Source organism: Arachis ipaensis, chromosome B2, assembly GCF_059453495.1.
Source record: "Arachis ipaensis isolate K30076 ecotype BB chromosome B2, ASM5945349v1, whole genome shotgun sequence".
Taxonomy (NCBI): Eukaryota; Viridiplantae; Streptophyta; class Magnoliopsida; order Fabales; family Fabaceae; genus Arachis; species Arachis ipaensis.
This window is the reverse complement of record NC_142437.1, coordinates 18927826-18940489: the sequence shown is the minus strand read 5'-3', so window position 1 is coordinate 18940489 and position 12664 is coordinate 18927826. Positions and strand designations below refer to the sequence as shown.

Here is a 12664-nt window from a genome sequence, read left to right as displayed (position 1 = left end):
GAGAACATGAATTCAATTGTAGTAGTACGACTAATTTTATGGATTGTTATTCTTATTGTGTCAAATTAAGATACTATTGTAGTAGTACTAACTAATTTCATGTCTATTTTTGTATTAGTTATCTTTAGAATTTGAATGTTGGTTGTTCTTAAAATGTTGGTGAAGATATTATTTTAAATTTTATAAGTCTTTGACTATTTTTTATTTTTTATTTACGTGGGTCCGATTTTACTGGTTCAACCAGTGATTTATCGGTTGAACCAATAAACCAGTGAACCAGTAGCTTGATCGGTTTGATCACTGGTTCGGTTCTTACAACTATGAATATAGTTTTTAATGGGAAGTTTTGAAAAATCTAAGCTGCTGTTTTATAACTTTGAAAACTAAATATTGCTTAAAACTATCGTCATAAACTTATAAACTTAAAATTAATTAATACATAAGTGCATTTATCACAAATTTTTCTTATGTATATCTACATCTGTTTATTATTTTTTGATTACATTGATTGATTGTGTATTATTATTTATTGTGATAATATTTTTTTTTACTATTCAAATTTCCTTAGATGCAATTGAATAGTATTGTGCTCATTCATTTTTTTTACATTTTATGTTAATAATAGACTTACAACACAAGTATGGGGAGCGTTCACAAAAATTCAACAAAGAGTTCTGTTGAATTTGATGATTTGAGTTTTGAGTATAGTGGTTCTAGTGAAGAAAATGATATAAATATATCTCAAAAGAAGGGTACAATTGATGAAGCTATGAAAATGGTCGATCGTGGAGATGGATTTGGTGAAGTTGAGAAGAAGTTAACTGAGTTGACCAGGGATGACATTTGGGGTATTGAGCATGATAGTGTAGAGCAGTGTGTTCAATTCTACAGAAATTATGCCAAAGTACATGGTTTTGTTGCAAGGTGTGATGAAAAGGGTTATGATTTCAACGGCAACCTTAACATGAGACAAATGGTTTGTAATAGAGAGGGTACACGGAGAAAGAAGTATCTGGAGATGGAGAATAGGAAAAGAGACCACAGGCCGATAACACGTGTAATGTGTCAAGCGAGAATTAGATTTCACTATGATATGAAATTGAGGAAGTGGAAAGTTACTGCATTTGAAGAGACTCACAATCATGACCTTATCCCACCTAAATATATACAATTTGTCCCCGCATATCGCGTAATGACCGAGGCCGACAAAGCGCAAGCCAACAGTCTACATGATTATGGTGTGAGAACTTGCCATATAATGGGGTTCATGTTAAAGCAAAAGGGAGGACCTGGAAAAATTGGTTTTACAAAGAAGGATTTGTATAATCATTTCGACAAATCAAAGCGTGCTAAAGTGAAAGATGGTGATGCATATGCAGCATTGAGTTACTTGATTTCTAAGGCCGATGAGGATCCATTGTTGCAAGGGAAATTTACTCTAAAAGATAATAAACTTGAAAATTTAGTATGGGCTGACGGAGCTAGCATAATCGATTATCAATGTTTTAGTGATGTACTAGCATTTGACACAACATACCAGAAGAATAAATATAACAAGCCATTGGTTGTCTTCTCAGGAACTAACCATCACGGGCAGACATGCATATTTGGTTGTGGCTTGCTAGCAGATGAGAAGCATGAGACATATGTATTAGTTTTGAAGATGTTTCTTGAAATAATGGGTAATAAATATCCAACAGCAGTGGTGACAGATGGTGATCTTGCAATGAGAGGAGCAATTAGAGAGGTGATGCCAAATGCAACGCGTGTGAAGCTATCAAAAATTCTGAGTTTCTTCATGGATTGAAGCACCTCATGTACGGGAATTTTTTTCCGGATGAGTTTGAAGATAAATGGCATCGCTTGGTATCAAAATTCAAGCTTTCTGAAAATAAATGGGTGAAAAAAACATACGAGATCAAAAGGATGTGGGCTTCTGCATATTTGAACGACACGTTTTTTGGTCGAATTAGGACTACGTCACAATGTGAAGGAATTCATTCGTTGATAAAGCACTATATTGGTAAAAAATGTTATCTTTTGGATTTGATGCATAATCTTAACGAGGCAGTGAGGCAATATCGGACAAATGAGCTATTATCTGATTTTAAGTCATTGTTCTCAAGTCCAGTTTTAACTACATGTTTCGAAGACATCGAAAAGGAAGCAGCCAATATTTTTACCCATAATATGTTTAAAGAGGTAAGAAATGAGATACTAGAAGCAAGTAAACTAAACGTTATCGGCCATTCAATTGACGCTAATATCATTGAGGTGAGAATGAACAAATATCAAGAGCCGGCTATTGAATATAAGGTTCGGTACGATAGAAGCACTAACAACTTTGCTTGTGATTGTCGATTATTTGAGAGCCGTGGTATCCCTTGTTCCCATATTTTTTGTACTATGAGACATGACCATATTGTCACTATTCCTAATACTCTTATTCACAAGAGGTGGAGGAAAGATGCTAAAAAAGAATACATTAGTTCACTTACCGCCGAGGATATTGAATCTGAAAAGATTGCTGGTGTTAGGTACGGTGCTCTAGCGACGCTTTGTTTTTCACTATGTGATAAAGCATCGAAACATCGAGATGACTTCATGGAAATAAGAGAAGACATTTTTGGATTGATTATGAAACTCCATAAAAGACACAATCCAAATGAGAAGCTTCCTTCTACCGCCAACTTGGTAGGTGACCCAAGTGTTGTGAAGACAAAAGGAGCCCCACGTCAAACAACCAAGACTGCTAAGGCCCGTAAGTGTTCGCATTGTAAACGGATTGGTCATACGGTTCGTAGGTGTCCAAAACTATATGGTGGAGAATGCTCACTAAGTTTGAACGAAGATAAATTGAATACTGACAATGACCAATCAAGTACAGAATCAAATAGTGTTACGGTAATATCTATTATTAATTTTTCTTTGTTTAGGGTGCATTCTTTTCTGTACTACCTATTTCTTTTAAAATTTATGTGTTGTTGGAACATATTGTATTACAGGATATGTCTGCTGAGGAAACAATACACCAATTTAACAAAAGACGTAGTGATTTATTTGAAAATATCCAGAAAAAAGTGAATAAGCCTCATGTCCAATCTACAGAAGTTCAAAGCAACCACTACAACGATAACAGAACAGAAAAGCCTAGTGCACAAACAAAAATAAATGCACCTGAAGCTGCTTTTGAGGTATATAACTGTGTATTATAATATAATTTGAACTGCTAGAGATTTTTTGATAGTTTTTATAATTTTGCATGTAGGACACAAAGAAAGATAGAATTTCAAGTGTCCAAAAGAGTAATAAAAGAAAGCGGTTAGATAATAATCGCATCGAAAAGGTTTGTTTGCCATGTTGTATTCTCATGTATTGATGGAATAGTTTATGAAAAATGTTTTTAATAATTTATTTTTTTTATATTTATTTAGCAGAGTAGAAAACCAAATAAAGAAGATCATCAAGAAGTGTCCACCGAAATTGGAACTTATGGTGCCATATCCTCTACAAAGGGTATTGAGAATTTTCAATACATGAATGGATTACCTATGTACCCCAATTTTAATGGATATCCCATGCCACCTTGTTATTCATACAGTGGAGGTGGAACACCCATGTTCCAGATAAATCCATCACACGCTAATGTACCAAATTACTACTATTATTGGAATGCAAGAGTTCAAGATTTTAACAAGAAGAAGAATTAATGCATTCGTCAATAATTATAAGTTGTGACTTGTGTTTGCTATGGAAGTGTATTACTGTACCCCAAACAAATTTTATGTGTAAGATCCCGGATTTACGAAAATTAAATAATACGTTATTTTACGATTTATTCTATTTAATCAAGAATATATTTTCAGAGATTTTTAGGCTTAAATATCAAGTAATTTCTTAATTATAATTTAAAGTTTTAGTAATTAAGAAATTGAAAATTTTATATAGCGTATTTTGAAATATTAGTTTCGAGCTTATTCTATAAACAAAGAAAAATTTATTTATTTATCTATAATTTTAAAATATAGTATTTAATTATAAATAATTTACAAAAAAAAATATAGATAACATTCTTAAAATTAATTTTATTGATTAAGTTTAGTTTTCAACTCATATTCTATTTCAATCCCTAAATTCCCAATTTAAACCCTAATTTCACTAACCTTAACCCCCTATCACTCAACTCACACACACCTAAGCCCCAGCTGTTTACCCCTTAGTGAGCCACGCTCACTTTCCACATGCCCTTTCCCTCTTACCCACACCCACACAAGACACACACATACACTAACAGTGGAAAGATGAAAGAAAGAGAGGGGAAGTCTGAGAAAAGGAAAACAGAAGAAGAGAGCTTTCGAAAAAGGAGGAGGAATGAGGGTGAAGCTGTTGCTGTGCCGTCGCGTCCAGCTCGCCATCGCCCGTGGACGCACCGCGTCACCGTCGAGAGTAGAAACGCGAGAGAGGAACGCGAGCCCATGGCTGCAGAGGGAAGCCCACTGCTGCGACGCCGGAGATGCGGGTCAGGGCCGAGAAGGGAGACGACGCCGCTGAGGCAACGAGCTCGACGCCATCGCCAAGGCTCTGTCATCGCCGTCACGCCGTGACCCGGTCGCCACTACCAAAGGCTCTAGTGCTAGCCGCCATTGTCTGTTGCATGTGCGAAAGGAGAGAGGGGATTTGAGTACAAGGAAAGGAGTCGTGTGAGGCTGGTGCCGAGAGACATAGGGTTGTTCAGCCGCCACCGCTGCTGCATCGTCAACGTTGCGGTTTCAGTGAAAAAAGGGGAAGCCGTCGAAGTACCTCTGATATGGTCTAGGTCCCTTCCTCTAATTTGCTCTTTTTCCATTCTTGCTCTACTGCTATTTTATTTGTTACCCTATTCTCGTTTTATTTAGTTTCAGCACATATAGCTATGATTTTTTATAATGTCACTGCTGTGATTGATGATGTTGTGTATTTTGATGTTAGTACTTGTTGATGATGATTTTGAGTATGGAATATTGAGATGGCTGCTGGAAATTTATTTGATGAATCATAACTTGAGATGCTAAAGAATGGATGATGTGATAATATGGTTATGTTGCACCTATGATATATTGAATTAAGAGTTCTTGGGCAAGTTTGGTTAGTCAAAAAGAAGTTAGAAATGTGGTTTTAGATAAATCCTAGGCTTGAATATATGATTTGGTATATGAGGTTGTTGGAAATATTTTGTGCAGAATTTCTGTAGAAATCTGCATAACTGGCAGCAGAAAGAATGAATTTTTGGGAGCAGTCCAGACCTAATTTTTAGATGAAATTATTTTTCTGTAAAATTTTAGTGTGTCTTGAATATTCCATAAAAATTTCAACGCACTTTGGCCAAGTGGTTTGGAAGATATGATTTTTTGAAGTTTAGTGGTTGCTGCAGATTTTTCTGGTTTTATGGTTCTGCAGTACCATCTTCCAGACGCTATAACTTTTAATTTAAATAGAATTTTGAGTTGATTTCAAAAGAATTTTAAAGATACATTAGTCTATTTTAAGTGAGTACAAGTTACATGTTCATATCAATTTTGTAGACTTAGATAAATCACTTGGAAGGTAGGTTGTTTGCTGGAAACTCTGAGATGGTTTACGAAAACAGGGCTGCACTTCCAATTGATAATTAATTAATCAAATGAAGTGATATGAACCTGAAACTTCTGGATTCTGAAACTTAGGGATGTTGACCATAACCTCACCAAAACTTAGAAGCAACGGATTAGAATTGAAATTATTATGGAATTCATAAAAAACATGGCTGCTGTCTGTTTTCTGAATTTTTTTAAATGCAACAGCAGAATTTTAAAGCTTGTATAAAATTCAATTCATACTGAGAACGTGTGGCTTTGTTCTCACTCCCAAGGTTTTTAAAAAACCTTTTCAGAGATACAGACAGGATGGCTAATCAAAAAGCTACGGACGAATGGAAGGCTTGTTTGCGTAGTTGCTTCTGGGTTTATTTTTCCTCGCCCTTGATGTTGTAAAGTGTTGTATTTTTAAAGAGGGGTAGGTTGTATTTAAGTCTTGTATGAATAATTATTATGTATTAATATTAATTACGTGAGTATATGTTTATCTGACATAGTTGAGTTGAAATATATACCAAACTAAAAGGAATTTTGTTTTTCTTAAAATCAGAGGACCATTTAACGTGTAGAGTTAAGCTGTTACATTATGTTTCGCCCCCAATTCATTAACCCTCAATAGACTCTACCTTACTCTCTGTCTGTCTTTCTACATAATTTCATTTGGTTGAAACCCTTTGCAAATGACAGCTAGTCCAATTGCATGTTGAAAAACATGTTCAATGAAAATTTTTTTGACATAAATAATAGATTTTTATGATTGAATCCATATCTTATCTATCAATACGATAATTTTTATACTTGATTTGTGGTTTATCACTAAAAATAAAGTTGTTTATGTTCATAATATAAGTGAAATAGTAAAAACTTAGAGATGGTCATATGACGAAGATAAAGAAATGCTAAAAAAATGTGATTAATCCTATGGCGAGAAAGCCTTCAATAGTTAATTCACAATAAACTAAAAACATGAAAAAGAATCATTGCAGTTTACAAATTCCTAACAAATAATATATTTTATTAATGAGGATTAAAAATACAACTTTGTATGATATAACATAAAATAAAACCAGGAAAACTTGCTATGTGGGTAAAGTTTTAAAGAGCATTGATGTAAATTATATATCAAATTTTATGTGCTTAATATCTTTTATTATTGAGGTAATTATTAATTAATGTTTTAAAATACTATGATACTTGTGCTTCTGGCCGTTTAAACGTAAAGTAAAATTATTTCTAAATCATTTAATTATATTTAATAGAATATTATTTTTTAATTAGACGGTATAAAAAATGTATGCTGAATACCCTAATCACAATTAAATGAAGAGGATGCAGAAGCAACTTTTGGACGTCTCTTCTCACCCTATAGTATGTTTTCTATCTTTAACTCATCCCTTTCATCTTCCGTCTTTCACCCCATAGTAAATTTTCCATCTTGTAATCACTCCTTTCATCTTCCGTCTTTCCTTTTTCTTGTTACAGAAATATGAGAAGTCAGGCTTTATGAAAAATTACTTCAGAAATAATTGATGCGAAACCCATATACATGATGACCTTTCATGTATCCAGTTTCCAAATTTCCTATAAATGGATGAAATTATTTCCAGTTATCACCGTGGAATTCGAATGTCTTACAGACATATATGCATATTGCTTTTTCTACTTGTAATTATGTCTTCAAGAGGAACTAACAACTCCGTTTCAAAAAAAGTCATAGCTGAAAGCAATCACACACCTCAATCACCATCTGATGACATTGGGGAAAACCTTGGCAGCGCTCAACAAAAATCAAATGTAACAAAAGCACAAGTGAAGAACACTCTGATGGAGGCCATCGAAATTTCGTCTAGGTTGGAATACACTTCAATTGATTCTATGAATTTTAAATTTTTTTCCGTATTTTTCTTAAGAATTTTGATATTTACTTATGTATTTATAATGGTTTTCAGTCTCAATGAGGGCGTCAAGACGGTAGAAAATAAGGAGGAATTAAAATCTAAAGAAGTGGATGTGCCAGGTGAAACCATCTTTAACAAGGTGATCTCTAATCTCTTCTGAGATTGTTATGTTGAATTCACTTAGTATTGGTCAGTCTTCAATTAATTCATCTGATAATTAGTTGATTAAATGTCTATAGCATTTCGTGGAATACTAATGTAATCATTTTCTTATCACTTTCCAAATATTTTGTAGGAGAATAAAGGTGAAAAATATGATGCGCTCAACTCACAAATCATAAAGATGCAAGAAGTTGTCACTAACTTGCAAAACATGGCCTCTGTCAATCAATCTATGATGCCAATGATGCCTTACTTTCACCCCATGCCGTCACAATTTTATAATCATTTGGGAGGATTTAACCCAAGCTCACCTCCTTATCCATCGCTTTCAATGCCAATGACCATGTCTCCATATGCAAGTCCCTTTGAAAACCTTTCTTCTGAGCAAGCCATGACAGACACGATAATAAAAAAGTTGGCCACTCCCCCGGTTAAAAAACCTTCTTTTGACAGAAAAAAATCTTTTCTCGGTGTGAAGAAGACTAATCCTAAAATTTCTAGAGCCCAGTCATCGAAAAAATTACATGGTAAACAATTTTGTGTCTCAGAGACTCCATCAACTGATGTTGTCAAATCATTGCTGAGTAACGCATCTCCTACTGGTTATCATATAAATCAGAGGATGCCAGGGTTTACAAAACTCCAACCGAGAAATCTTGGGGTTGAAGCTCCATTTGTGAGTGTCAATTGCTTAAGTTTTATTCGTCCAAACACTTTTGAAGATTTTCTAATTCTTGAGTTATTTTAAATTTCGAGGCTTAATTTTTGTTACCTTTTATTTTTCTTAATAGTGGCTACCAGTATTGTTTGCACCGCCAACTACCATGGAATTAGATGACACTGAAATCATGGTTGCAACCTACATATTTGGAACAAATAAAGATAATGAGTTTGGGAGGTAACTTATTTTAAAAAAATATTATTTTTGTACTTTGTCATCTTACGATCATATTAGAACAACAATGCTAAATTATTTTTTTTATATTTAATCAAATTGTAGGCAAGAGATATTAGCAAAAGGATGCAAATTTGATGCAACCAGAGATTCTTTTTTTAACTTAATTCCAAAGGGTTGGATTGACCAAACTGTAAGTTATTTTAGTTGATTTAATTTTGGATATCAATTCAATCTCATTATTATTATCATTATATAACCATGTCTAATATGCATTTAGATACTGGACGTATATGCTCATATGCTAAATGATGAGGAGAAGACTACTTCCGGAGTTTTAAGACATTGGTATATGCCCACAGTCTTTTCGGTAAGCCACTTGTAATTTATAATAAATTTTTTTAATCAACATTTCAATAATTGTTAATATTTGTCACACTTGCTTGTATAACGTAATATAAGTGCTCCAAATGCTTATATTATATAAATAACTTGAAATTTTTGTACCAAAAAAAATATATAATTTTCATCCTCATTCTGTGCAATATTTATATGTAATATTAGTTTGGCAATTTAACATTGATAAAATTATATTTTTCTCATTGTATAGCAAATGGCATTGTCGGGAACTATCCCAAGTAGTCAAGTTCGAGAGGATTATAAAGAGGCATTTATGGGCAAAGTGGAAGTCCTTAGAAAGGTAAAATCATATGATATAATTTCATTTCTACTAAATAAATATCTGTTCCTCTATTTGTTATGCATGCTTAATAAAGAAAATAATTATCTTTGGTTTGACAACTTTTTTCATCAACATGTAAAGTGTTGAATCTTGTGATAATAAGTTTGTTTTGGATAATAAGTCTTATGACTATATGAGACTTCACATTGAAGTCACTCCCGTGATAGAAATTTTAATACTCTTCATAAATAGAATTATATTTTTTAACCATCACACTCAAAACATAATAATTATTTCTTGTATATATGTACAGATTTATGTGCCTGTTAATGAAGATAATCTTCATTGGTATCTTGTTATCTTCGACATGAATCAGTGTCAAGTAATTTTGTTGGATTCCAACCCAGATCCTAAGAAGAAAGCAAGTAAAATATTCAGCATTAAGCAATTGGTATATCATTTCTGTATTCAAACATTTATGGCATCAATTTTACATCTTCATTTATACTATTTTTACCATTTATAAAAACACTAATTCAATGTTAACCACTTATTAGGCTTTGTACCTTGAAGGGATGCTTCAACATGACTCTTTCTATGATTTTGAGAGTACAATTAGGCCTAAGGTGTCTGAGTTTCCCATTTTGGAAGCTCTCGGAATAGGAAGACAAAGAAATGACTCGTAATTTTCTAGCTCTTTATTTGGTTCGTCAAGCAATCTTTTTTCTTTTGTCACATTGTCTAACTAGTACTTTTTTTTTTCCATATAAAATTTAACATAGCTTTGATTGCGGTATTTGGGTAGCAACTTGGATGAAGAACTGCATTTGGATTGATGATTACAACATTTATGTAAGTTACATTACATGATAAATTTCTAATTGTTTAATTTCTAATTACATAAGTGTGACTTACTACTGGTTTTATCATTTGAAGGTTGATGATGCAACTAGGATGCGCATTGCTATAGATTTGATCATGAAGTCATACAATCTGAAAAAAAACACCATTATCAAGGCAGCTAAGAAGAACTACAAAAAATTTGAGGAAAAGAACAAGAATTTAGTTAAAAAATAAGAGTATATGTTACTTCTGATTGCATCAGTTGGAAAAATTCTAAATAAATTATGTTAACTATAAATGATATAAATAAGTCATTTTGGTGCTAGTACTTTTGTAATGAGACTTTTTTTTGTGGTAGCTATCTATTGTTATAGAATCTTTCTATATATAAATTAAAATCTATAACAATCCTATATATTTATATTTTGGAATATTGAATTTTCTTTCTTTTTGTAAGAATGGATTTTGTTATGACAGATTTTTTTATAGAATGTTTCAACCATTTTTATCATTCAAAGAAATTTCTATTGATTAAAGACTATAAAAATCAACAACAAATAAGGGTATGTTTACAAATTTTTAATGTATATATCACTTTAAATTTTTGGTAAATTTGTGTACCAATTTTTATTGATTGGTTAAGCTGCTCGAAATGAACATCACATCTATATAATCAAGTATAAACTAATAAATCATAAACAGGAGATTATAATCATCAATACCGAAAATTTTATATGAGCTATAACCTGTATCTATGTTGTACGATTATTAAGAATTGTTACTATTAATTTTTTTTTCTACTACTCTTTGAAGTACTCTTTGTTTCTGTAATTCTAAATTAATGCTATCGAAGGAGAAAAAATTGGAAAAAGAAAATCAAATGGAACTGGGGACAATGGATATGTTTATGCACTCAATGAATTGGTTATTCCATCAATCCAGAAATTTGGACCTGATATGTTTGTTTTGACAATTGGACTAGACTCCAGTGCAGTAAGTTCTATTTATCATTTTCTTTAGGTTCATGATTTATACTCTTGTCATAGTTAGCATTTTCACCTATTGTTAACCCCTCAACCAAATATACCCTTAGAAATGATCTGTTTCATTTCAATCACAAAAAAGATTGTTCTCATCAATTACAGCAGAAGTAAAGTTAGTTTTCTTTCACAATTGAATCCTTTAAATAAGATATTAAAAAAATACTTCTTGTGTAAAATTTCCTTCTACAAACTTCAATTGAATGGAACATGACAATGTTAACAGTAGTCAAATCACATTATCTTTACTATTTCCCTCATTATCTAACAATAAAGAATCTTTACTTACTTTATGTGCCTCAGTTTGATCCAAATGGAAGGCAATGCTTAACAATGGAGGGTTATAGAAAAATTGGAAAGATTGTTCATGATCTTGCAAAACAGCACAGTGATGGACGCCTTGTAATTGTTCAAGAAGGTGGATAGCATGTTACATATTCAGCATACTGTTTACATGCATTTCTGGAGAGTGTTCTCAGCCTAGCATCATTGCCTCCATTACCAGATTCTATTGTTTATTACCCTGAGGATGAACCATAAACACTAATAATCAGAAAACAAACATCAATCTCCCATTAACCTATGTATGTTACACAGCCAAAAATCAACAATTCAACATCATTAATCAGATTCATAAACAGATATAACATAAACATCATCAATCTGCCATTAACAACATAACATAAACAGATTTATAATCAACAATTCAACATCATTAATCAGTTACTCACTCGCTTAGTTAAATTAAAATCCAGTTGAATAACAAAAAAAAACAGAGATAGTGGGTTTCACACTTTCACTTCACCAACGCAGAGAAGTGAGGAGAGTAGGAGACCAACCTGTTCGAGCACGGCGAAGCAGACTATGGCGAAGGGGAGGCAGCAGTGACGGAGAAGAAGCACCGACAGAGCAAGGAGCTGCGATGAAGAAGACGACCTGCGAGGCTGCGAGCCAAAACGCGACGTGCAGGGAGGTCGTCGGAGCCGCACCGTGTCCGGCGAGATGAAGACGACGACACGGCCAGCGGAGTTGGAACTTGGAGGGGTTGTTGGCTTGCTGCCTCAGTGGGAAATCGGTGCCGTTGAGGGGATTAGGGTTAGGGGGAATTGGTGCCGTTGAAGGGATTAGGATTAGGGAAGAAGAGGAAAACCAATTTTTTCTTTTTTTTTTCTTTTTTTTTTAAATTTATTTAAAGTTTACCATGTATGGTGATTTGATTTAACCAGAGTTAAAATGTATGTAGAGTGTATTAAGTTATGTATATATAAAGTATATAATACATGTATTAAATTTAATTTTTTTAATTTTAAAAATTAAAAAATTATTTGCTGACTGGAATTAATGAATACATTTGTCAATACTTAATTAGAACATGTAGGAAGGGTATGTAATACCCTCAAACTAGTTGGGTATGGAAGAAACCACCTTTTGAGGGGCTTTAGATGGGTAGTATGTGAGGGTTTGAATCACTCATAACATACATTGTTTTGAGTTATTGAGAGAGGAAGAGAGAGTGAATGCGACAGCTCGTT

General features: G+C 33.1%; 2 protein-coding genes across 2 annotated transcripts; both read left to right on the top strand.

The window, feature by feature from the left end:
• The first annotated feature begins 640 nt into the window (after window positions 1–640).
• Window positions 641–1807, top strand: LOC148573192 (protein FAR1-RELATED SEQUENCE 5-like). The gene has a single exon (XM_088505707.1). It carries the CDS (start codon window positions 641–643, stop codon window positions 1805–1807), a length of 1167 nt encoding a protein of 388 aa, XP_088361833.1.
• A 5629-nt stretch (window positions 1808–7436) lies between these two features.
• On the top strand, window positions 7437–10326 carry LOC107625037 (uncharacterized). The gene is made up of 11 exons (XM_016327567.3): window positions 7437–7462; window positions 7562–7649; window positions 7806–8348; window positions 8464–8570; window positions 8673–8760; window positions 8848–8937; window positions 9178–9267; window positions 9563–9700; window positions 9807–9931; window positions 10032–10101; window positions 10186–10326. Exons 1-11 carry the CDS (start codon window positions 7437–7439, stop codon window positions 10324–10326), a joined length of 1506 nt encoding a protein of 501 aa, XP_016183053.2.
• Window positions 10327–12664: the final 2338 nt, after the last annotated feature.

Excerpts from the sequence above, each read along its gene's own strand:
- LOC148573192 (XM_088505707.1), top strand. The coding sequence starts at position 641 with ATGGGGAGCGTTCACAAAAATTCAACAAAGAGTTCTGTTGAATTTGAT.
- LOC107625037 (XM_016327567.3), top strand. The coding sequence starts at position 7,437 with ATGGAGGCCATCGAAATTTCGTCTAG. Across the intron at positions 8,571-8,672 it reads AAAGATAATGAGTTTGGGAG|GCAAGAGATATTAGCAAAAG; the intron begins GTAACTTATTTT and ends ATCAAATTGTAG. Across the intron at positions 9,268-9,562 it reads AAGTGGAAGTCCTTAGAAAG|ATTTATGTGCCTGTTAATGA; the intron begins GTAAAATCATAT and ends ATATATGTACAG.